Below are 27,043 nucleotides of genomic sequence, written 5' to 3' on the forward strand. Positions count from 1 at the left end.
CTAGGCTACATCCTGTACCCAGTTCCCTCACTGGGCCTGTTAGGTGTTGCCATTTTGCCCACCCTTCAGTTGGACTTCTTTTGGTTGTCCCAACAGTATTCAAATTCCCGAGGATGAGAAAGAAAATAGAATTTTTATACTTACCATAAAATTATTTTCTAGGAGTTAATTGAAGTACACAGATTATACCCCTCTATTAATGGTACTGCTTTGACACCTATTAGAACTGCGTTGCCACAAAACTGAGGCATGCTGAGAGTAGGAGGAGTTATTTTGGGCTTGCCCACAATCTTTGTTTGCCAGCGTCAAATCATGTAGGCAGTAGCATAAACAACAGTATCTAAATTCTTGTATCCCTCAATGGACGCCAAGAATTTAAACTCCTATTATTTGAGCCTAGTGTGTCAGAATGTATTGGTAAAAATTCTGTTGAAATTGGAAATGCCCGCTATTTGAATACATTTCTGCCGTTCCTTTTTCACCTCCTGAGTTTTTGTAAAGCATAGGTTTCTACATAAAATACCACAGAAATTTCTTGTTTTATATAATTATCATTAGACACATTTTAGAAGCAACTGAGAATGCTTTTACTGTGAAACCACTTAAAAACAAATTACAGTGAAACATAAAAGCAACTATATGTCTTAGGAGTTTGTTAAAAAAAATGTTGCTAGCTGGCAGATGGGCTGACCTGGCTGTGGGATACTGTAGAAACTTCAGTTTTTTGGCTGGTGCTAGACAATGTGGAATCATCGGTCATAGGTCTACCACATACTGTCTCCATGATACATCCACGGAACTGGGTGTAAAAGAGAGAATATGTTAACCTGAAAATGTATCCTTTTTTACATTTATGTTCATATCAGGATATATTGTTTTCAACTAATATGACTTAAAACAAAGGAGTTGTAATTGAGGTGATATAAAAATTAACCTTTTTTGTACAGTGACTTTGTTATAGCAATAACTGAATTTTTTACTTACTGTAAAAGCCTTTCCTTGGAGTTCATATGGGACACATACAAAAGCAATAGTATGAGTGATCATAAAACAAGGGGCAGGACCTATGTCCCTTAACAAACACCAAGAAAATTATTTTATTTTATGGTAAGTCAAAAATCTTGTTTTCTTAATTGTAAACAGAGCCAAAAAGGAATTCTGAAAAGTACGGGATATCCAAAAGCAACACAGCAAGCAAACGAAAAAACACCCACAAACAACCAGGTAAACATAGGCGTGCGCATAGGGTGTGCCTGGGCACACCCTAATCACCCTGTGTGGCACAGATTCCCCCTGTTTAAACCTTCACCAAAGCCCCCTAAACGGGCTCCTAAAAAGTGTGTAAAAAAAAAAAAATGTAAAAAAATAAAATTGTAAAAGATTAAATAAAATATTTCAAACAAAAACTGCTGAAACCAATCTCTGCCCTACTGACACCGTCAGTATATATACACATTGCGACACACATACAGTATCTCACAAAAGTGAGTACACCCCTCACATTTTTGTAAATATTTTATTATACCTTTATTATACCTTTTATTATACCAGTATGAGAGAGTGATAGGGATAACACCAGATTTAACACACCTGCTCCCCATTCACAGCTGAGACCTTATAACACTAACAAGTCACATAACACCGGGGAGGGAAAATGGCTAATTGGGCCCAATTTGAACATTTTCACTTAGAGGTGTACTCACTTTTGTTGCCAGCGGTTTAGACATTAATGGTTGTGTGTTGAGTTATTTTGAGGGGACAGCGAATTTACACTGTTATACAAGCTGTACACTCACTACTTTTCAGTGTAGCAAAGTATAATTTATTCAGTGTTGTCACATGAAAAGATATAATAAAATATTTACAAAAATGTGAGGGGTGTACTCACTTTTGTGAGATACTGTAAATGTGTGAGCTTTGAGATCCACACCCTAATCCAATAGGCTGTACACACCTATGCAGGTAAATACTAGCTTTGCCTGAAGGACTCTACAACCAAAGCTTGCATCACCCTGAACATCCACCCACTAAAACTTAGGCTGGGTTCACATCTGTCCAATGTGCTTGAGGTGTATTTTTCATGTGCTGCAGATGCGTTACCAGTGAACACTTTATAATGTGCATTGTGATGAAATTGCATCAAAAATGCATCTAGCAGAATTTTAAAAAATATATATATATAATAAATGCACATCTTTTTGTAGGTAAAAAAAAAAGTGTATTCATTTTTTTTTCACAGGAGCCTACAAAGCATTGCAGCTGGGATCAGTGGATTGTGGGTGCAAAGTCAGGCTCCTGCACACTCTTCCTACAGTTTTGTGCCCATACCTCTCTTTGGGCTGTCAGTTTCAGAGCTGTAGGAAGTGTGAATGAACTACAAGCATGCTAATTAGGACACTTGCAGTCCACTGAAACTACAAGTCTGTCTGCTGCGGTGGAAGATAAGACTTGTAGTTTATTCATTCACAGATCTCTGTGAATGAATGAAGCTGTTGTGCAGGTGGAGCCCCACAGAGCCGCGCTGATTTCAAATGTGAAATCAGTTGCAGGGAACCCCTGCCCGCGGTCACAGGGAAGGAGTGGCTAAGCAAAAGGGGTCTTTGCTTGAACATGTTACACATTACACCCTAAATACAGGTGTAACATGTTCAAAAGGTGATCTACAGAGCCATCTAATCTCTAAATAGATGGCTCTGCAGATGAACATTGCAGGCTGAAGGTTTCATTTTTTTTTTCAGTGAAGCCTACATGTGATCACTATGTGGTGTATTTATAAAATATTCAGAAAGCTATTCACCCTATAAATGATTACCACCATTACTAATAAAATAAATAAATAAAAATTCCATAAATTTATCCCATAGTTTGTAGGTGCTATAACTTTTGAGTAAACCAATCGACATACGCTTATTGGGATTTTTTTTTTACCAAAAAAAATGTAGCAAAATACATATTGGCCTAAATTGATGAACAAATTTCGATATTTTTTTAACTGGATATGTTTTATAGCAGAAAGTAAAAAATATAGGTTTTTTTTCAAACTTATTGGTCGTTTTTTGTTTAGCACAAAAAAAAAAAAAAAAAAACACTGAGGCAATCAACTACCACCAAAAGAAAGCCCTATTTGCGGGGAAAAAAATTGACTCATTTTATTTGGGTACAGCATCGTAACGCAGTGCCCTAGCCCAAAAAATGGACTGGTAAGGAAGGGGGGTAAATCTTTCGGAGTGGTTAAGAAACCAATTGTGGGTGCTAAGGGGCTATGATGGGTGAACAGCTGTAGGAAATCAAATCAATTAACTTTTGTTTTGGTGCCAAGGAAGAAAATTAAAACCATAGAAAGAGATATTATTACATCTGACTAGTGTTCCTACTGTATCTGCAACTCCAGCTACATTCTTTTTCTTCAGTTTGGAATTAGAAAGATTTAAAAAGGGTTGTATTACTCTCTGTTTCCAGTTGGGCAGATTTCCCTCCACTTCTGTACTGGTGCCAGTGGCTCAAAAGGACAGGAAGTGCTTGAAATTTACTCTAATAGGGATAAAATCCATAAAGCTTAAACCTGAAAAAGAGAAAATTGTATCATACTTACTATAATTTTCCTTTCCTGGTGCCTATCCATGGCAGCATACCTGTGATAGAGCTCCGCCTCTACTCCTCCTTCAGGACTAGTGAATAGCATAAATTAAAGGGCATAGCCCCTCCCCCAACATTCTTTGTAATATAGAATACCGAGGGTGGGAGTTTATGCTGCCATGGATAGGCACCAGGAAAGGAAAATTACGGTATGATACAATTTTCCATTTTCCTGGTGCCTCCATGGCAGCATACCTGTGATAAATAACTAGCTCACACGGGTGGGTTTTAATGCTTAAACAAAAAATAAACTTTAATTAGACACAGATATAGCGGCATGAAGCGCTTTTCTACCTGAACTCTACTGTTGTGAGACCCCCGGGATCAATATGATAATGTTTGAGGAACGTGTGTCGGGAAGACCATGTGAAACATTTGCCCTCACTGCCCAAGATGCTGATTCGCTCTTGTTGAATGAGCATTCACCTGAGCCGGAGGATCCAAGTTCTTCACCCTGTATGCTTTCTGTATTAATTTGACGACCCAAAAGGCCAAGGTTCTGGGGAAACCCTCCCTTCCTCTGACAGACTTATCATCATCTCATGGGGCAAGAATAGAGTTCCTAAAGCTCGCTGTGGCTTCCAAGTAGGCCCTGAGAACTTTGAAGAGCTCTAACTCATGACAGGAACTTGATTCTGGGTTAGAGAAGACTGGTAATGCCCATGGTTCCGATAGATTTGCCATTGAGTTGACCTAGGGGGTGAAGTTCTACTCTGGAAGAAAAGAAAAGTGTTCATGTGTTCAAATGTGATTGCCTGGTTGGAGGGCGCATCTTCAGTACAGAGATTGCCGACACTTGAACTTTAAGGGAACTCTGGCTGAGACCCAAATCAAAACCCATTTGAAGAAAACTTAAAATATTAACAGTAGTAGGAGAGACTGGATCAAAACCCTTTCCTGTGCTGTAAGATAGGAACTTAGCATATCACAGATCTTAGCATATATTGCATTGGTTGCTGGTTTCCGGGCTTTCAGCAAGGTGTATATGACTTCCTGGGAACATCCTAACAGCTCAAACCTCCTCCTTTCAACCTCCATACTCGAAGATCCAGCTTTTGTGGGTCTGGATGGATTAGCCTGCCCTGGGTTAACAACTGCGGGAAGGGGGGAATCTTGATAGGAGGATTCACACTAAGGTGCAAGGCTAGGGGAAACCAAGGCCTCTTCGGCCAATAAGGTAATACTGCCAGAATTTGAACTGGTTCCCTTAGGAGTCTGAGGAGAAACTTCAATATGAGTGGACGAGGAGGAAAGGCGTAAGCCGTCTTGAAGTTCCAAGGGCATGATAATGCATCTACTCCCTCCGCTTGTGGGTGTGGCAGGAGAGAAAAGAATCTCCTGAGCTTGGAATTCTCAAGGGAAGCGAAGAGGTCCACCTGTGAGGGATGCCATAGATGGGAAATCTGATCAAACACATGGGGATGGAGTGACCACTCGTTGTCCCCAAATTTCCTCAACAAGATGTCTGCCTCTGTGTTCACCTTGCCTGGGAGATATATCGCTCTGAGGTCCACTAGGTTCCTCTTGGCCCAGATCATTATAGGTTCCACTTCCCTCAGAAGCGTCCTGCTGTGGGTGCCCCGCTATTTCTGATGATAGGAAACTGCAGCTTTGTTGTCCAGGCGCAGAAGTGCCCCAGGTCCCTTAATTTGTGGTGCAAATTAAGTTAAAGCTAGAAAAGCTGCTCTGATTTCCAATACATTGGATACTATCCCCCTGATGGGAAAGGACCATCTCCCCTGGATCATGACTTCTCTGCAATGGGCACCCCACCCCTGACCACTCACATCTGAAGTAATTGTGGTCCAAGTGTGGGAACCCAGATGATGAGAACGGGAAAGATTTTCCTGGCCTGGTCCACCAGTGCAAGCTCCCAGACAACAGAATTGTCTGGGATAGATGCTGCTTTTTCCATCGTGCTAGAAAACCTGTCTGGAAGTGTCTTAGATGCCAGTGAGACCATGGGACCATAGTTATACAGGAAGACATCGTGCCTATGAGGTTCAGACATTGTGAGGCTGACAAGTGGGACTTCTTGTCAGCCTCTTGTCTGCCCCAGTTGAAGTCTTTGAGGATGAGGCGTTGGGCTTGCTACGCTTGCTCCCCACATTGCTTTTTATACTTTTATACTAATATACTTGTGATCACCAGTACTTGTACTCATCCATTTTGATGTACTGTCATTTTTAAATAAATACCTTCCGGTTTTTTTTTTACCTACACCATATGGAGTCCCTCCATTTTCTTTTATTTTTATCCTGGTCCGAATGAGTCCATTGGATATACATCAACAACTTCCAGATGGCTCCCCCACAAGGTGGAAGTTTTATACTACTTTGGAGAGTCACAAGGATCCAAGATCTCCAGCTGGACCATCACGGATGAGGAGTGGAACCATCCCTTACAGAGTGACCGTCCTTCTGCCTATCCTAACCCTGTGGCACTTGAACATTGTTTGTGTTGTCCGTGTTCAACTGAAGATTTGCTATCAAGCACGTGATGGACATACTTTTTGAATTTTTATTAATTTCTCAGTCCTACTTCAGTGAACATTGGACTCTATATTAGTTTACTTATTCTTTATTATTATTTCATTCGACATCACAGTTCATTGTTTTTCCTTGTAGTGCTACACTGTATATTTTTTACTTCGTTTGGACTTGGTTTGAGTGTTAGCTGCTTTTTGTTTTTCTTTGACACTATTGTGGTTTAGCGCAGTAATTTCACCATATTCCCTGCATCTTTTGAATGATGCCCTCCATCTTCTGTTGAGGTAAAGAAACTGTGGCCACCTCTGTATAGAACATTGCTCCTAGGTAGATCATTTGTTGTGTTGGGATCAGCTGGCTCTTCCGGTGATTCACCAACCAACCTAGATCTGACAAAGACTGTAGAAGTATCTCTCTGTGGGTTATAAGTTGATCCGGATTGTTTGATAACAATAGGATGTCATCCAGATAGTGGTAAATTCTTAACCCTCTCTCCCTTAGAGAGGCCAGGACAGATATTAGCACCTCCTGTTACTCGGGAAATTGCTTTGTCCAGCCTTTCTCCAAAGAGGGATTTGCCATCAAACGGAATCTTGCACCAATTTTGTTTTGGTGCAAGATTAGCAGTCCATGGTTTCAGCCATACGGCCCTTTTTGCCATGACTGAGTGTAGCATTGTGTTGGCCGAACAGCGAACCATGTCAATGGCTGCTTCACCCACAAAATCCCCGGCCAACTTAAGCTCATCCAGAGCCTTGATTATATCTTCCTTGGGGACATCCTGGCGGAGGGCTGCTTCTATGTTTTCTGTCCATGACCTGAGGGCGTTAGAAACAGACGTTTGCGCAATGGCAGGTCTGCAAGCTGCCCCTGCAGCTAAATAGCTTCTCTTGAGATCCAAGTCAATTCGCCTGTCCAGGGGATCCTTGAATGAAGTAGGAAGTTGAATCCTCCATTGGCAAAGTCACGTTCTTTGCTACCCGTACAACTGCTCGCGTCAACCACAGGCATTGAACTTAAAGATTTTGCATCCTTATCAGCTAAAGGATACAACTTGGACAGACTGGCTAAGGAAAACTTTTTGTCTGTCTTTTTCCATTCATCCTCTATGACTTCTTTGATCTCTCCCATTAACGGGAAGAATGAAGAACACTTGCTTTTTCTTAAGGAACATCATGACTTTTGAGGTGGCTCTTCCAGATCCTCCCAACCAACAAATGGTTGGCCCAAGGAAAAACTGAAAGCCGATGGTGCAGTTTCCTCCGACGACTCTCCAGAAAGATCCTCAGGGGAGGAGTGTCTGGCTGTGCTTCCCGAAGTAGGTAGCGGGTTACTGCCCAATGAAGGACCCGCAGTGTCGTGGTTTAGGCTTTGAGCCTGAACAGCCTGAGAAGCCGCATGGGTGGGTATTATGGCCGCCAGAAGAAAGAGTCCTTCATGGTCTGTTTGAGCAGATCAACCACCTGACGGCTCTCTAGCTCTCGGTTGGCTGCGTAGTCCCTGAGACAGTCCTTACAGACCAATTTATCAGGGAGTGGTACAGCGCCACATGCCCAACACTTCTTGTTTAACCCTCTAGATGGGGGTGAGCAGACAGCACAATGAAGCAGGAGATGTGTCACCATACTCCCTCTCGCCCCCCCACTCACACAGCCAGCGGAGAGGAGGAACACCCAGCCAGAGGACACGGTAGGCACCCCAAACACCACTCGGATCCCAGAAACCAAAAGAAAAGGCATAATACACAATACCCGGGCTGCGCATGTTCGAACCGGGAATAAAAACGTCTTAAAGGGGACAAAAATTACTCTTTGCATAAAAACAACACCTATTTCTCTCTTTGCTCTTATCTCACTTAAAAAAACTTTTATTACCAAGCTCACCTGTACTTTTTTTATTTAAAGAATGAGGGAGAGAATCTAATCTCACCAAGGGGCCCGAACAGAAGCTGATCCTCCTGCTGCATTCACCGACATTCGTTTGTTCTTAAATCGCCAGCAGACTGCGTTCCTATGAGGAAACTCTGCAAGACCCCAAAAGATCCACAGAAGGGGTTCCCAGTCTTATTAGCGCTAATAGCGGCCCAAGAATAGGGATTGTGCATGGGAGAGGCTGAACCCGGCGGAAGCTGCCGCCTGCAGAGGTATGGACGTACTGCTAGTCTTCACCAGATCCAGAGGTATGAGGAAAAAAAGGAGAATGTTGGGGGAGGGGCTATGCCCTTTAATTTATGCTATTCACTAGTCCTGAAGGAGGAGTAGAGGCGGAGCTCTATCACATGTATGCTGCCATGGAGGCACCAGGAAATGTATTTTGTGTTTTCAAAGGGATTAAAATGTGAAGTTAAATCTCCCTAATAGAGGCACAGACAACAATAAAAACCTGGTAAAGGGTTATAGGGTTATAAACCTTCCGCACTCACACCAAAATAATGTCACAGCGTTACCTGTTTGTTCATGAAGGTATATATGATGGGATTGTAGACACAGGCGCTCTTGGAAAAAAAAGCAGGGATGGTTACAAATCGTAAGTCCAGTCCATGGTTTCGATTAGTAATCATATACATTGCCATAGCTGCATAGGGAACATAACACAGACAGAAGGATCCAACCATAACTACAACCATACGGGAAACTTCCTTCTCAGCCTTCTGTGTACTAGCTGATTCCTGTTGCTGTGCTGCAACCTGTAAATGTAGAAAAAAAGGTTTCAGGGTAGGAACATAATGGAAATGTTGCTATATTTCAATTAGCTATATATCAGAAAGCTCTGCTAGGTATCATGGTCAGAATTACTGCCTTGGCCTTTCCCCTTCCTTCACAGTCCCAGAGCAGCAGAACCTGTACCAATGAGATATACCTTCTATGTTTTTCTGGTGCAATCATTTTTATTCATTTAAAACATATTGACAGGAGAAAGCACCCAGTCCGTCCACACAGGGGCTAGGACTTGCAACTTGGATATAGACAGGCTTACACAGTATGAATAAAAAAGGGAGGAACATCCTACATAGTCAATTGCTGATAAACATAAATACCAAACAAGAAGATTCAGGGAAGATCCGCTTTAGCTGGCATTGTACTGGGCCTTGTGAAGTTCCATACAATAGTGCAATTTGTCCTGGACATGTATGAAATGCGAAAGAGAACACAGGGTACCGGCAAGAAAGGAAGAACAAAATAAAAGAGACAAGGAAAAGGAGAGGAAGTGAGGTAAGAGAGGGAGGGGAAGGCAGGGACTTGGGATCATCAGTGGCACCAGTCAAAGCCAGCCCACACTAGTCGGGGGGAGAGCAGGAAAGGCATATGCCAGTCAGGGTTCCCAAATTCTTAAAGCGTAACTCCACTTTTGTTGAAAAAGAAAAACATTCCCCTCTGGGTGATCTATGTACATTACAAGGATTTTAACAAACTTTGTTGCAGATTCCTACCTTTTGTTATTCTGAAGTAATCCCTGTGTGTTTGTCTGTATCCATGTGGGAAAGGGAGTCTATGAGCTTTTTCATAATTATCAATCAGCTGTGCACCTGCAGGGCTCTAAGGAGGCCTGCATCCCTTTAGACATGATTTCCTATTGGGAGTATCTCACCAAAAATGACATTTTTGTTGCAGGGGATGCCTAAAATCTGACTGACATGTATCTTAGGCAGACTTCTGGGAAATTCAGTGGGCCAATCACACAAGCAGGAAACTATGTTTCTGTGGGGCGTTCTGTACACAGAACACCTCCAGGTAGCCATATTGTATTGCATTTTACAGGAAATTACATAGCTGCAGATTGAAAAGGATAGGTCATTTTTAATAACATTTAATTACAATATGATTTGTGCCGCAATTATATACGCTATATTATTTTTTCTTTATTTGCTATTTTTTTTCCCACGAAAGTGGAGTTACCCTTTAAGAACTTGGCTTGAGAGTCATTAAGAATACTGGACTGGACTGTTTATTGAGCATCATAGCTGTCAAACGGTCTCTCAGATAATTTTATTCCCCACAGTCTGAGAGTCCTTCAGTTGCTATTTTGCGAACTCCAAGCAGGTTTTCATGTGTTTTGCAGAGTCTTCCTTCTAGCCACCCTGCCAAAAAGGCCAGTTCGGTGGAGGGCTGCAGTGATGGCTATCCTTCTGGAACATTATCACATCTCTGCCCAGAATCAGTTTTTGGTCCACTCTCTTACCAAGGCCCTTCTCCCCCAATTGCTCAGCTTGGCCAGGCGACCAGTTCTTGGAAGAGCCCTGGTTGTGCCAATCTTCTTCAATTTGAGAACTATGTAGGCCGCTGTGCTTTTGGGAACTTTTAGTTCAGCAGATCTGTGCCTTGCAATAATCCTGTCTCTGAGCTCCGCAAGCAGTTCCTTTGACCTCATGGCTTTTGCTCTGATACAGTATGCATTGTCAGCTGTGAGACCTTTCATAGAGAGGCATGTGCCCTTCCAAATCATGTCCAATCAATTTACGTGATTTACCACAGGTGGATTTCAATCAAGGTGTAGAAACATCACAGCAACAATCAGGAGAAATGGGAAGCACCTGAGCTAAATTTGAAGTCTGGATACTTACAGTGCCTTGCAAAAGTATTCACCCCCCTTGGCATTTTTTGTGTTTTGTTGCCTCACAACCTGGAATTAACATGGATTGTTTGAGGATTTGCATCATTTAATTTTCAGAACATTTTTTTTATTATTGTGAAGCAAACAACAAATAGGACAAAATAACAGAAAAAGTCAATGTGCATAACTATTCACCCCCTTAAAGTCAATACTTTGTAGAGCTACCTTTTGCGGCTATCACAAGTCGCTTTGGATAAGCTTGCCACATCATACCACTGGGATTTTTGCCCATTCCTCCTTGCAAAACTGCTCCAGCTCCTTCAAGTTGGATGGTTTGCGCTTGTGAACAGTAATCTTTAAGTCTGACCACAGAATACAAGTCTGCTCAAGAATATCCCTGTATTTAGCACCATCCATCTTTCCTTCAACTCTGACTAGTTTCCCAGTCCTGACTGCTGAAAAACATCACCACAGCATGGTGCTGCCACCACCATGTTTCACTGTGTTCTTTGGGTGATGTGATGTATTGGGTTTGAGCCAGACATAGCATTTCCTTTGATGGCCAAAAAGTTCAATTTTAGTTTTATCAGACCAGAGCACCTTCCTCCATACATTTTGGGAGTCTCCCATGTGCCTTTTCGCAAACTAAAAACACGCCATTTGTTTTTTTCTGAAAGTAATGGCTTTCTTTTGGCCACTCTTCCATAAAGCCCAACTTTATGGCGCGTACGGCTTATTGTCGTCCTATGTACAGATACTCCAGTCTCTGCTGTGGAACTCTGCAGCTCCTCCAGGGTTACCTTAGGTCTCTGTGCTGCCTCTTTAAATAATGCCCTCCTTGCCCGGTCCATGAGTTTTGGTGTGCAGGCCATCTCTTGGCAGGTTTGCTGTTGTGCCATGTTCTTTCCATTTGGTCATGATAGATTTGATGGTGTTCCTAGGGATCATCAAAGATTTGGATATTTTTTTATAACCTAACCCTGACTTGTACTTCTCAACAACATTGTCCCTTACTTGTTTGGAGAGTTCCTTGGTCTTCATGGCAGTGTTTGGTTAGTGGTGCCTCTTGCTTAGGTGTTGCAGCCTCTGGGGCCTTTCAAAAAGGTGTGTATATGTAATGACAGATCATGTGACACTTAGATTGCACACAGGTGGACATCATTTCACTAATTATGTGACTTCTGAAGGTAATTGGTTGCACCAGAGCTTTTTATGGGCTTCATAACAAAGGGGGTGAATACATACGCACATGCCAATTATCAGTTTTTATTTCTGAAAAATAGTTTTATGTATATATTTTTCTAATTTTACTTCACCCACTTAGACTATTGTGTTCTGATTCATCACATATAATTCAGATTAAAAAAACATTGAACTAACGGCTGTAATGTAACAAAATAGGTAAAAATCCAAGGGGGTGAATACTTTTGCTAGGCACTTTATGTTAATGTGATATTGTCATTGTTCCTTTTTCATGCATTTGCAAACATTTTTAAAATTCTCTTTTCCCTTTGTCATTATGGGGTACTAAGTGTAGATTAACAAGAAAAAAAATTATTTAAACAACTGTAATATTATTCTGCAACATAACAATATTTAAAAAAGTGAAGGGGGTCTGAATACTTTATGAATGCACTGTATCTTCAAGGTTTGAAAACGTTTAAATTGAGAAAGTTCCCTGCATAACATTTATTCACATACCTTACATAGAAAACAGGGCTCGTCCGGGATTTGAACCCGGGACCTCTCGCACCCTAAGCGAGAATCATACCCCTAGACCAACGAGCCAGTTGATAATGTAGTGCCTATTTTTATGAACTATAATTTACTACATTTTATAAAAATTTTATAAAAACAGCGTGGCACCACTGTTAAAATGACTTGAAAAAAACTGTTGTGCTCCAACAGACCATCAATTACAAACAAAGGCAAGAGGACAATGATCAATATCCAAATCAGCAATCAGCATTGATATGTGTAAACTCTATTTCACAAATAATGCCTGGAAAATCAATAAATAAAGGGCCTTACAACAGCAAAGGATGTTTTTCACATGCTGGCAGTAAATCTGGATCAGGGGACTTCACCCCTCAAATAGGACTATTCCTGAGCTATGAAACATCAAACTGTATAGGTAACAGGTTAAGCTGCTGTGTCAGGACTCTCTAACTATGTGGACCAGACCTAACCATATTTAGATGGACACTCTCTGCTATTGTAAATGGCCATATATAAAGGAAGGACAGAGTTCACCAAAGACTTCCAATTGGCCAAAGTTGATAATCCAGAAGATTTCCAATGTAAAATAATTATTTTACTGCCATAGAACGGTAATATACCAAGCAATGTTCTGGTTACCCTTCTTGGGGCCAAGGATTCCACAAGACCCAATAGGCAAATTGATATATCTTGAGGTACTCGGATAGTCATTTCCTCAAACACAAATTAGAGAATCTGGGACCAGAATGTCTCTATTACGGGGCACGTCCAAAAAATATGGATGAAATCTGCATTTACGTATACAGGAGCATCTCCAACATGCACTGGTATGGTAAGCAGATAATTTACCAAGCCTAGCTGGTGTTAAGGTAGTATCTCTGAATAATTTCAAATTGTATAAGCCTATCTCTAGCAGAGATGAAACAAATATTCCTATAAGTCATCCCAATTATCATTATCTAAAGTGGGCATGTCTGGGGTCCATGCTTCCCCACATTTAACTAAGCCTCGTGAAATTGGTTGTTGCAAAGCCTTAACCACCTTTGAATGATCTTTAGATAAAGCCTCCTCTTGCCAAAGTACTACCATGTTAGTGGAAATTAAATGGAATGAGGCTAAGTCAAACTGGAAAGAACAAGCATGTCGTAATTGGATAAATCAGAAAGGAAACCAGTTGAGAAAGGTTTACTTAAATTTCAATACATCAAATGAAGAGAATTAACCATTAAAAAACAAAGCCTTCAAGACCTTAATTCCCCTCGACACCCAGAATGCAGGGTCTAGGAATTGAAAGAAGTGGTGGAGATTTGGATTGTTCCACAGAGGAATATGGGATGACCAGCAGTTCATGTTGGCTAAAGGGAACAGCCAAGTCTTATGCCATGCCCTAACGGTGGCTCTCATAGTAACAGGGTGAGTTGATATAGGGAGTGGCCACCCCGATATAGAAGGGATGGTAGCACTTCATATAATCCCAGAAAAGCAGCCTCCACCACAACTAATGCTTTATCCCTCTGTAACGTAAGCCAATTATTTGCATACATCATTTTGACCCATGTTGGAGCAAAGTTTGCTAAATTGAGGAGGACAGTTAGTATTATTCTGGTGGGCTGCACTCAGGGGAGTTAGGGAAGAATTAAAGGACAACTTTACTTTAAACCAGGGATCCTCAAACTACGGCCCTCCAGCTGTTGCAGAACTACAAATCCCATGAGGCATTGTAAAACTCTGACATTCACAGACATGACTAGGCATGATGGGAATTGTAGTTCCTGAACACCTGGAGGGCCGCAGTTTGAAGACCCCTGCTTTAAACTATAGCTCACTTGAAAACTAGGGACAAGTTTTCATAAAAATTTTAGGAAGATTTCTCTTCATTTTCTGTCCTTGTCATAACACATCAACAGGAGTAGATCTGCAAGAGGGACACAGACAAAAAGGAAAACTTTTTTTGGTAGTGTAGGAAAAGGGTAGAGCCCCCAAAATTTTTTATTGCCGTCTTTGTCTCCATCTCTCACTTTCCATCTTGATGACATCACCAGGACAGGAAGTGAGTGAAAATGTTCCTCAAAGAGGCTAAAGCAATATGATTTGATATTATGTCCAATAGTAAAAAAGGGGTAAAACTTCCATAAAAATCATTTAATGTGTAAACAAACATATGCAAAGTACCTTATTATGTTACAAATATTTTAGTAGGGGTTAGAAAAATAGAAAACATCCAAAGAAAAAAAAAAACACATAAATCTGATTAATTGATTGTAAGGGCAACAATGCATGCAAGCCTTTCATATTTTTCCAGCACTCACCGCCCGCAGTGCTCCCAGCAGTCTTGCATAAGAGTAACAGATCAGAGTCAGAGGAATAATAAAGCAGAACACAAATATGAACCACGTGTAATATTCACTGTGATATTTTGTACCAACAGTATACCAATCAGGGCCACAGGAGCATTGCAAACCTTCTGGGATATACCTGAACAAGAAAAATAGGCAGAAAAAAAATGTAAACAGCATATCAAGGCAACAAGTTAAAGCATTCCGTGAGATGCAATACTATCCTACAAAACAGCAACTATGCTCAAGAAAGAAATTCACTCACTCAGTTTACCTTTATATGAGTTGTGTGTAATATCCATTTGCTGACCCCCTAACTGGAAGTATACGACATGACTATACAATAGAATACTGGGGTTATGGCTGCAGCTAGATGCCAAAACCCCAGTATTAAAATGTTTACATTTCTTGTGATAGCAATAAAAATGATCACATTTTCTTTTAAGGGACAGTGTAATTTTTTTTTTTTTTTAATGAAACAAATAATGATAAATACTTTTTTTTTAAAGCGCCCCCATCCCCATGTGCAATGGTGAACGCATATGTAGGTCACATCTACATATGTAAACGGTGTTCGCACCACACATGTAAGGTATTGCCTATGGAGGTATTTAAGTACTGTAGTTTGGCCATTCTACGAGTGTGCGCAATTTTAAAGCATGACCGTTAGGTATCTATTTACTCGGCATAACATCATCTTTCATATTTTACACAAAAAAAATGTTAAATATTGTTTTTTTTCCAAATTCATTAAAGTGTATTTTTTCGAAAAAAGGGCCTTTGAAAACCACTGCGCAAATACTGTGTAACATAAAAAAATTAAACGACAGCCATTTTATTCTCTAGGGCCTCTGCTAAAAAATATATATATATATATATATATATATATATATATATATATATATATATATATAATGTTTGGGGGTTCTAAGTAATTTTCTAGCAAAAAAAATACTGATTTATACTTGTAAACAAAATTTGTCAGAATAGCAAAGTCTAATTTTAAAAAATGAACTACTAAACAGGTGGGATATCCTCACTGTAAAAATCTCAAGGTTTAATATTTTATATTGACTGTAGTTTCACTTTAAGTGCCCATTAACACCAGAACACAGTGCAGGAAACCCACATTTTATGCGTGTTTCATGAACCACATTCCAAAAGCACTGGGTGTGCGATCTGTTGTGGGTGTCAACAGATTCCTAACGACACCCCAATTGCAGATCACAAATGCAGTGCATTTGCCTGCACCGGATTGCATGGTACCGCAGTACCATACGATCTGGTTGCAGTGCCTTTTTCAAAGTAATGCATGCACTACTTTCGGTGCAATCCAGTGCGATTTCAGCCCATTCAAATCAATAGGCTGAAAAATTGCATCGCAGTAAATCCACAGGAAAGCGCCCTGCGTACCTGTTTGTTTCCTGGTGTGAACTGGCACTTAAAATAAATCGAAAAAATGCTGCAGAAAGATAATATAGTTCTGGCAAGAATGGAAAAAGCAATAGGTACTTGACCTATACCATAAGTCATGTAAATAGGAATGCCAGGATCTGGACATACCAAGGCCCTTCTCCCTTCAATTATTACTTTTTGTCTTTTTTTTTCTTCTTTTCTCATTATTTTACTTTGTTTTTTTAAATAATTTTGCTTGTTAATGTTTTTGTGTCTCATTAAAAAATGTGCAGAATTGAACAAAAGCCTTTATTACAGGAGTTTATACAAAAATCATAATTTTCTGGGACAAATTATAGTGTTACTGCAGATGAAAAATATTCTTTTTATTCTAACATGTTTGTTAGTTGTGTTACATTTTTTGTTTGTAGATTGCAAATAACCTTAAATAAAATATTTTTGCAAGGCAATATAACCAAAATAAAGATATGTTTATCCACAAACAAATTATATATGTATTACTTCTTTATTTTAAATAATGACAAAGTTATCGACACATAAACAGGATCATAATTGGGGCATCCCTCTCGCAGTGCTATTGTGCTTTGCTGGCGGGGAATGTGGGGATCCTTCCCCACGGGCAGAATACAATGATCACTGCTAGCAGATATAGCTGTTGACAGTGGCCGTCGACAGTGAACGAGCTGGAAAAAAAAAGCTAACAGGCTGGTTATACTGAAGTTGATTGATGGATCAACTTTAGTACAACCAGCCTGCCCATAGATGGATCTCAAATTCAGCCGGTTACTACTGAACCGGCTGAATTTCGATTCATCTACGGGCAGGCTGGAGAAGGGATTTCCCTCACATCGGAAAGGTATTTTCTCATTTCCTGTTGAGTCTTTAGGAAAGGAAGTAAAATATCCCTAATGAGACACAGATGCAAAAGAAAAAAAAAACAATTTTAATCTTTCCTTACGTTATCCTAAAAAAAAAAAAATGTTTTGGGTTCAAATATACATTAGGGTAGCTACCAGAGTGGACAGAAAAACATACCAGCAGTATTTTGGTGTGATGGGAACCTTACTCAGCATGATGCCTGCATAGAGCCCTTTGTATTTCCATCAGGAAATCTGAATTCTCCCTAATTTTATTGGCTGCTTCAATGTTCTTTAACAATTCAGAAAATATGGTATTCAGAAGCAGACAGAAATTGGCCCCTTGCAGTTGGGGGGGGGGAGTAAAATAGGTAGTTTTGCTCCCCCCCCCCCCCCCCCAAGACGCAAAGGCATCCATATAGGGGTATACACAAGCCATTGCCACAATGGTTTGCATCATAGTATGGAAAAACGTATCCCCCCCCCATCCCCTTCAGGTGAACTTTCCCTTTAAGTGTATGGTCATGCAATGGCTGCTTTGTCGTGCGCTTGGGGCTGTGCACCCATCTGGCTGTCACATTGGGAACAGCAGCTGTGTCCGTGTAGCTGCTGTGTCCCAATTGACAAGAATGGAACTGCCTGCACAGGGATGTATGGAACACCTGTGCTTCCCCGTGCTGGCAAACACAGCCCTAGCAGCGGCATACACTTAAAGCAAAACTTCACTTAAAGTGGAGTTCCACCCACTTTTACAACTCTTCAGCACACTAAACTGTGCACTGTAAACAAATTGGATATTTTTACATTTTTTTTCTCAGCACCTACTGTATATCTGCTGTATTCATTTTTCACTTCCTCCTCCCTGGCCGCGGCCCATCGCATCATTTCCTGTTTGCAATGCCTTCTGGGAAGGGGCGGCAACTTCCTCTGAAACTGCCGTTGCTATGGAAACCTGACCTGAAACCTATTACACTGCTTGTGCTGCACTGAGCATGTGCGAGATCTGCAAGGATGAGATCCAGGAAGAAATACAGTCTGGCTTCAGATGCCCACACTTAAGATGGCCACGGCCTGCTGTAAGTTTATAAAATAACAAACTACTGCTATAAACTAACAAAACAGACCTTAGTTTACAGACTAACTTTACTAGAATACATTAAGCTTGTGTATTATAGGGGTATTTTTATTTAAAAAGTATAATTTCGACCGGAACACCACTTTAAAAGTGAAACTTCCCTCATCCTCCTAGGCCCCTTCCCCCACCATTGTTGATTTTTTTTTTTTCTGGGAACCCATAGTTTTCTCTGATAGTTACCCAACTTCAGCATTTCTCGCTTTGAGGATGCATGTATTGTGTCCCAGGAGGCTGCAGGACCAGTCTGATCGCACAGCAAAATCTTGAGCATGCAAAGTGGGGATGCGGCTTTGAAACAGCAGGAAGTCACAGCCGGCTCCCACAGTTAAGATAGCAACACTGGGGATCTGAATGCCAGCAAAGCACCAGCCCGGGTGAAGACCAGCTCATGGGCTGGTACGTGTTTGTTTCCTAAGGCCCCTTTCACACTGGGGCGGTGGGGGCGTCGGTGGTAAAGTGCCGCTATTTTTAGCGGCGCTTTACCGTCAATTTCGAGGCGCTATTCGGCCGCTAGCGGGGCGCTTCCACCCCCCGCTATCGTCCGAGAAAGGGTTAAAACCACTGGCAAAGCGCTGCTGCAGCAGCGCTTTGCCAGCGGTATAGCCACGCTGCTCATTGATTTCAATGGGCAGGAGCGGTGGAGGAGCAGTATACACACCGCTCCTTCACCGCTCCAAAGATGCTGCTAGCAGGACTTTTTTTAGCATCCTGCCAGCGCACCGTTCCAGTGTGAAAGCCCTCGGGCTTTCACATTGGAGACACAGGAGCGTCTCTTTCAGGGCGCTTTGCAGGCACTATTTTTAGCTCTGTAGCGCCTGAAAAGCACCCCAGTGTGAAAGGGGTCAGCAGCAGCAGTATTTCTAGCTGCCGACTTTCAATTTTAAAAAAATGACTGTTCTTCCTCTTTAAAGCAGAGTTCCACCCAAAAGTGGAACTTCCGCTTTAAGCACTCCTCGCTCCCTGAAATGCCACTTTTTTTTTGGGGGGGGGGCAGTGTGTACTTTATTTTTAGTGGGACTTCCTGTCCCACTTCCTCCTTCCTCTTTTTGGTTGCCTAGGCGACTCCTCCTCCCACCCTAGGCGGCCCTTCCCTGCCACCGATCTTCTGGGACACAACACAGGTCCCAGAAGATTGGCTGGCCAATAGCAGAGCGCAGCATGACTCACGCATGCGTAGTGCATGCCCAGCCATGAAGCCGTAAGCTGTCATGGCCGGGTGCCCACAGTTGCTATGACGGTGCGGAGGAGAGGAAGGGGAGAGGAGCGAGGCTCCGGGCGGCCGCATCACTGGACCGTGGGACAGGTGAGTGTCTGTTTATTAAAAGTCAGCAGCTATGCTTTTTGTAACTGCTGACTTTTAATAAACTAAAAAACGGGGGGAACTCCGCTTTAGGTATAAATGAGGCCTTCTGAATGAGGCCATTGGAAACAATAGAACTTTAGCTGTCTAAAACCACAGATGTGAGCCCTAAGCCTAGTACACACAATGAGACATCGGATGCAAAATACCGTTTTCAGAGTGATCGACCAATAATCTGATAGTTACTACACATCTTTCGAGAGCCAATCACGACAGTTCATGCAAAAAATGTTCTCGTACCATAACAGAAAGAATGATATGCGTGTAATTAGTATAATATTTGTACGAAAAAAATTGTGTGACCAAGACCTTGCATGCTCAGAAATGAAAGAATACATTACAATACTTCTAAAGTTGTATTCTGTTGTACAAAAATTTTCGTAACCACTTACCAACTGACCACAGTAAATATAAATCATTACTTTGATGTTAAATACCGGTGTTATAGCAGCAGCTAGCTGCCATAAACCCAGTATTGTTATTTACTGTGGGCGGTTCTCTATAAGATAAAAGTGGTCCCACGGGCAGTTTTGTCAAAGGATCATTTTTAAGTGACAGCTTCCTGGTCATTTCTTGAGCTTACCAGAGCCGTCTTAAACCCAGAAGCGATCTGAAAAGGCTGTTTGCTGGGCAGGAAGTCAAGTGAGGGCAAGGTGGCCCCCACTTGGCTCTATGCCCTTGAAGGACTGGAGCAAACTCTGACATCACTTCCAGTTCTCAGGCATAAACAATTTTTTTTTTTCAAGTCAAAATGTCATAAATTTTTTTTCCTCTCTTTTGCTTTTAAAAGTAAACGAGAGATCTGGGGTCTTTTTGACCCCAGATCTCTCAATAAAGGGGACCTGTCATGCTTATTTTTATTACAGGGGATGTTTCTTTTCCTTGTAATAGGAATAAAAGTGATCCAAAAAAATAAATAAATAAAGGGACAGTGTAAAAATAAAAAGTAAAATAAGTAAGAAAACAAAAAAAATGTAAAGCGCCCCATCCCTCTGTGTTTGTGTGCAGAAGCGAACGCATACGTAAGTCGTGCTTGCATGTGTAAATGGTGTTCAAACCACACATGTGAGGTATTGCTGTGATTGTTAGAAAGAGCAAAAATTCTAACACTAGAATCCCCTTTGTAACTCTAAACAGGTAACCTGTAAAAATGTTTAGAGCATCACCTATGGAGATTTTTAAGTACCGTAGTATGTCTCCATTCCACAAGCATGCGCAATTTTACAGCATGACATGTTAGGTATATTATTACTTGGCGTAACATAATCTTTCAGGTTGTGCAAAAAATTGGGATAACTATTGTGTTTTTTTATTTTTTTTAATTTATTAAAGTGTATTTTTTCCAAAAAAGTTGAAAGAGCGCTGTGCAAATACAGTGTGACATAAAATATCCGAATCTGATTCATCCATGGGTGCAGGCGCCGGCATTGCATCTAAGGGAAACTGGCAGTGAAGCCTAGCCTTAAAGTGGTTGTATACCCGAAAAAAAAAAAAAAAACCCTGTAAGACAAAGGCATTATGAGCTAGTATGCATTGCATACTAGCTCATTATTAAATACTTACCTTAGATCGAAGCTGTTGCAGTGGCCCCAAACACCTCTGTGACTGGTGACATGTCTCCTGGCGTTATTTCCAGGTTCGCGGGCCCCGGCGCGGTGATTGGCTGGAGCTGCAATGATCTCCTGCACATGCGTGCGGGAAACGCGGATCACCTCCGGTCATGGCGCTGCTGCTGAAGAAACGGCACGAGCGAGCCGTTTCTTCAGTGCGCATGTGCCGAGGACGTCTGCGCAATCGTATATGGTAAGTATCTCCGAAACCGTGCAGGTTTCGGAGATATTTCCAGCACCTACAGGTAAGCCTTATTATAGGCTTACCTGTAGGTACAAGTGATGTAACTAGGTTTACAACCACTTTAATGCCCTGTTCACATCTGAATGACTTGGAATCATGGGCAGAATTGCACAATCCTGCCTGCATTTCCAAATTGTGCAAAAATTGCAAAAATGGAACAGGCGTTACTTTGGTGCGGTTTTGATGATGCAAAGGGCGGTCCATTGCTTTGAATAGTGTCGCTCCGAAAATCTGTACGAAAAACGCGATGCTCCCACGTCATTTGAAGTGGATGGGGCCATCATAATAGACTGTGTCTGTTTTTAACTGTGTTTGTAAAAACGAATTTGCGTGCAGTTATTTGATCATCAGTCGGGTCTATCTGGAGCTGTGATTTTGTAGATGACAATAAGAGGGGGGAAAAAAAAAAAAGAGTAGGCACTGCTGAGATTCGAACTCAGGATCTCCTGTTTACTAGACAGGCGCTTTAACCAACTAAGCCACAGCGCCCCACGTACTCAGTCGGGCTCTATACGACCTTCCAGCATTCTTGAATAGAAATGAGAGGCGTGCTAAATTCTCAATGTGACTTACTATGTTAAAATTGTAAGCTTTCTGTGAAGCGTATAACCCGCCAAGACATACATTCATGTAGCTTTACTAACAGACGTGAAGGTCAAAAAATGGCTGATATGAGGAAGCACATGATAGTATAATACCAAGTACTGACTTACCTACTCCAACCAAAGAAAGGGGGTACCGACACCCCGACACCAATCATCCAGGTAGTCAGCACTACCGCCAAGGCGTGCTTAGAAGTGAAGGTGAAGGTGCCCATCGGTTTGCAGATAACAATATACCTCTCGAAGGCCAGGAAGGCCAGAGACCAGCCTGTGACTAAACCTAGAAAAAAAATAAATGCAAATCAGGAATAACAGCAGAGTAGTTACAACCAGCCAGACACAACATTATCCCCCAATGTCACCTCACACGTCCCCCTGAGGTACATACACCATACCCTTCATTCTGTGGTGAAGGCAATCATTAAAGCTTGGGAGATTAGTGTCTGCTATCCTGTGGGAAAATACAATTATCCAGGAATTTCCTTTTTATAATAATAATTAAAAAATTATTAATGCTTCTGTCAATGCAGTTCACTGAAGAGGAACATGCACCTATTTACAGCCACCAATGCACATTTTGCATGTCTTTAGGACCCCATTCATTGAGAAATGCCAACTGGCTGAAGTAAAATGGCGCATGTGAGATTTTTAACAACTGTAACTCCGTGCAACACACTGGTGTGACTGGTTTAGGGCCTGTTCCACCATATGTGTTGGGCTGCCCTGGGCTCAGTGCAGTCATACTATATACACATGGCCATTACTTTATGTCCTATTTTTGCAAGCGCTGCATTAGTGTGCACTAAAAAGAAGTAGGACACACTGCATTTTCTTACACAGAAAAGCCTGTTTCAGAGCACATCACCACATCAAAACACGCTGCAGCAGTCAGGAGCTCGCTGGGGCACCTTTCGACAAAAATGGTCGCCTCAAGCGATGGCAACACTAATTGTGAATGTGTGTGTTTGCAGACTTGCACACACTCTGCGTCAGCACTGAGGAGCCTTATGCTGGCCATACACTATACGATAAATGGTTCAAACTCATTTTTCAAATAACGAACACTCAGTCGTGAGAGAAAACGTTTTTGCTATTGTGTAATGACCGAATTTTGATCGAGAAATTGTTCAATAAACATAAATGAATCAGTTTTTTGTACGTTTTGTCACATATGCCTAGTGCAAACAGTTCAGGCAAGAAACACATCAACCTTTCAATTTATCGTTCGTTCGGCAGAATTTTCCAACCTGTTCCTTCGATTTTTCAGGTCTGAAAAGGTAAAACCGATTTTCTATTTGTGCCCATTAACTGGAGAAAAAACAAAGGAATGGTCCAAATGACAGATTTTCAAACAATTTTTCAGCTAGTGTATGGCCAGCATTAGTCTCTGCGCCTGATAATCCAAGCACACTTTGATAAAAAAAAAAAAAAAAAAGAGACACATTTTATCGGCACCAATAGGCACAATGGCTGAACAGGGAGCTCAGTAATGTTGATTTTAGTCTTACTGAACAACACTGAGACCAGAATGTCCATTTGGACACTCCAGCCTCAGTGCCACCCCTCTGTGAGTGCATGCAAAAAAGGAGAAAGGCTGTTGCTATGAAAGTCAGCTAAGACATCATTTTATTATTGCATGTGAACAGAAGTCAAAAAGAATCCAATGCATTTCGGCCGTCAGGCCTTAACCATGGCTGGTTAAGGCCTGACGGCCGAAACACGTTAGCTTTCTTTTTGACTGCTGTCCACATGCAATAATAAAACTATGTTTTAGCTGACTTTCATAGCATCAGCCTTTCTCCTTTTTTGCATGGACTATACGGAGGTTTACAGAGACTTCATAGGCTTAGTGCTGTGTTTTTGAGGCTCACCAGGCATTGCACAGGAGGTAGTAGCTCGGATGCACCTGTTCCAGTTCTCCTCTGTGAGTGCCACCTGAGGTGGCTGGCTCAAATTGCCTCATGGTAGGAACGTCCCTGGCTATAGTGCATAGAGTTAAATGAAATGTCTATGTGTGGTATTTCAATAAAGAAAAAAATATATATATATAAACAGTACAATCCATTTGCAACAAATCATCATACCACTCCTTTGCCTATGTACAGGCAAGTGTAAACAGAAGGGAATCCGACCTCTTTCGGTTTGGTGGTTATTTGGGTGTAAACAGAGAGTGAAGTCCATTTACCCCTGGCAGCTGATAGAGCAGAGCGGGCTCTGTCCATGTCTGCTCTGGGGAAACTAAGCGGACATGGATGTGTCTTCTGCCTGCTCTGCTTTGATCACAGAGAATTTGTGAGATGATCCCCTGCTAATCGGAACACAATCTGCCCCATGTGAAAGGGGTCTTAGGATTGCCTCCTTTTCTAGGAAATAATACCGGCCTTTGGATCTCATTCCTATTAGTAATTTTTGAAGCATGTTTCATTCTGTACTGGGTAGGTGTCAGCCCTTGAATGGGTGCTATTGAAAATAGTGGATTTGTCAAGTCAGTGCCTTTGACTTAGACTTGAAATTGCAGTAACATGTTTGATAAACTGGACCTAGGGAGAACTGGTCCTGATGTACAAAGATGGAGAAGTTTGTTAGATTTATATGATTAGTACTACACATGACCAGTCATACAACTTTCACTGAAATGAGAGACCTGTCTGCCTAAAGCTGGCCATACACCAGAAATATTGTTCGACAAGTATTTGGAATGCCCATTTCCTTATGGTTAGTGGGGGCAAATCAATGTTGGTTTTTGACCATAGTGGCAAATAAATTGGAAGAATCACTGATGGAATTTTTTTCTCAAACAAAATTTGAATTGTAAATCTGGTTTTCATTCAGGAAAAATTTATACATATTGTAATGCTATTGTTTTAAGGACAAAAGTAACCCGCTTAGTACATCTGGGATTCCAGTCAAGTAGCCGGTGTGTACAAAATTTTAGAACAAAAATAGTTGACTGAACAAATGCTCTGATGACTTTTCAGACTTCCTATACAAACAGTCAAACAAAATTCTACTGATGTATGGACAGCTCTATAGATCATTTTACTGCAATGAAGACTGCATATGGTTGTGACACCAATTACCCACAAATGGTCCAAAATTTTTCACTTTTTCAGGTAAATTCCATTAAACCATCATACTAGTGTAGGCATGCAGGCTACAATTTTACAATCATAAAACAAAGTGAAGCCTGGTTCCTTGCTTTAAATCCAGGTTTGGTAAAGTCAGTGAGTGAAACAGCTCCCACCAACAGTTTTCATCAATTCACAGTTTTACCAGAAACTGTAGGTGTTACATTGCCTTGACTTATTAGGATGATTTTGGAGTCAAAACCCAGTTGAGATTTGCTAAAATTGCCTGAAATATGTCATGTATATGGCTGGCATAACCATGGCCACATATGGCCCAACTCCAAGTCAAGGTGACAGCCCAATGTACCCATCAGACTTTGTAGGGCTTCTTTAGTGAGCAGTAACAAGCTCTTCCGATTATCAAATGCACATGATATCATCACACACAGGGATTTTGTGCAATAGGACAATTCTTTACACATGTATTTATCGGGTGTGTTATCTATAGCAGCCATTCACAACCAGGGTTCTGTGGGACCTTAGAGTTCCTTCAGAGGTGGCTAGGGATTCCATGAGCTGTGGGCTAATTGAACTCCCATTTGATGGTTCCAGTATAGTTCCAGAGTCAATGTCCCTTGGCAGAGTCAACAGCGTGATACTATCTTTTTAGCTACCTGTAAAGAGGCATTTTTCTCACTGACCACCAATGTAAGGGGCAATTTTTCCACTGACACCTGGTTTTAGTAAGGGTTTCCTGACCCTGAGACCTAAAAATCACTTTAAGGGTTCCTCTAGGGTAAAAATGTTGAGAACGTCTGAACTGTAGGCTGACTTAAAAAGCACGGAACAATAAAAACCTAGTCAGCAAACTTACAGAATGTGACACATAGCAATCTTGGTCAATAACAAAAGCTGATTTTTGATTCTCACTCGTTTCGCAGGCTGTCATTTAAACAGGGAACTACACGTTCATTAAATAACAACATTGCTAAATGAATTAAACAGGGTGGTTAGTCAAAGTTACATGGATTGAAAGTGATTGACAAAAACTAAAAAGTTGCAAGAGCAACGGAAAGAGACTGGAACGTCTTGAACAAACATGGCTGTAAAAGACTACAACATCTCAGTATTTGAAACTTAAAACCAGCAAGACTTTTTAAAACAAAACAAACAATATTTTAAGATACATCTAAAGCCATTTTCTATATTGGATAGATTAGGAGAGGGTTGACATCTCTTTCAGGTTGTTTTTTTTTTGCCATCTGTGACTCATTAGAAAGTCTTCCCTTCACTTCCTGTCCTATAGACTCAACAGGAAGTGTAAGTATATCTTTCTAATATGACTGTTGACACTTCAACAAATGTCCTTATTGGAAACTTTTCCCTCAATTCTAGTTACGGTGGCAACTCCAGATTTTGGATTTACCCTCCTAACTTTCATTTCTGATAACAGTTAAGATCAGGACAATTAGAGAGAGCAAATCTCCCTAATGCGGACACAGACAGCAATTACAACCCAACAGTGGTTCTAACCACTAACCACTCACCACTCAATTCACATCTACAATAAGGTTTTGCCTTTAGTTATACTTTAGTTTTAGATTTTAGGTCACAATACGGCTGTTATTTCTGTCTTACCTGCAAGTGTACCCACAAAAGCCTCAATAGCACAGAATGCCTTCCCAAAAAAAAAGTAGCCCTGCCAGCTGTTTATAAAAACTACAAAAATGGAAAAGATGCATATGAGAAGGCCACCCACTGAGATGTTTACTAGGATGTAGTTGAGTGGTTGTCGAAGTTTCTTGTATTTTACCGTCACCAACAAAACAACGGCATTTAGTGGCGTGCCAATAATAAAGACCACACCCATAAAAATTGCCTGGAGGGTGAAGGCCCATCTTGGTGCAATATGATACTGAGGACCATCCCATGGTCGTATATCGGACACATTCTTAAAGAGGTAGAAGTCTTCGTCACCCAACATCCCTCGCTTTCTGTGTACAAACCTCTGTCCCTGAGC

At 41.2% G+C, this 27,043-nt stretch overlaps 1 protein-coding gene and 2 non-coding genes across 3 annotated transcripts; all 3 read right to left on the reverse strand.

Annotated features, from left to right (window-relative positions):
* Positions 1 to 567: 567 nt before the first annotated feature.
* OPN1SW (opsin 1, short wave sensitive) lies at positions 568 to 27,043 on the reverse strand. Its single transcript, XM_073619288.1, has 5 exons — positions 26,662 to 27,043; positions 22,067 to 22,235; positions 14,705 to 14,870; positions 8,572 to 8,811; positions 568 to 799 (listed from the first exon to the last, which is right to left on the reverse strand). The coding sequence occupies exons 1-5, from the start codon at positions 27,005 to 27,007 to the stop codon at positions 671 to 673; spliced, it is 1,050 nt and encodes a 349-aa protein (XP_073475389.1). The 5' UTR covers positions 27,008 to 27,043; the 3' UTR covers positions 568 to 670.
* Positions 12,393 to 12,464, reverse strand: TRNAP-AGG (transfer RNA proline (anticodon AGG)). Its single transcript has one exon. It is a non-coding gene; the product is annotated as a tRNA-Pro (tRNA).
* On the reverse strand, positions 21,769 to 21,842 carry TRNAT-AGU (transfer RNA threonine (anticodon AGU)). The gene has a single exon. It is a non-coding gene; the product is annotated as a tRNA-Thr (tRNA).

This window comes from Aquarana catesbeiana, linkage group LG03, assembly GCF_042186555.1.
Source record: "Aquarana catesbeiana isolate 2022-GZ linkage group LG03, ASM4218655v1, whole genome shotgun sequence".
In the NCBI taxonomy this organism is placed as follows: Eukaryota; Metazoa; Chordata; class Amphibia; order Anura; family Ranidae; genus Aquarana; species Aquarana catesbeiana.

Bases quoted from the DNA above. Each gene is read 5' to 3' on its own strand.
- OPN1SW (XM_073619288.1), bottom strand. From the start codon at position 27,007: ATGTTGGGTGACGAAGACTTCTACCTCTTTAAGAATGTGTCCGATATA. The intron at 22,236-26,661 runs GTAAGACAGAAA...TTTTTTTTCTAG, and splicing joins TTTTGTGGGTACACTTGCAG to GTTTAGTCACAGGCTGGTCT. The intron at 8,812-14,704 runs GTGAGTGCTGGA...CTACATTTACAG, and splicing joins TGCTGGGAGCACTGCGGGCG to GTTGCAGCACAGCAACAGGA.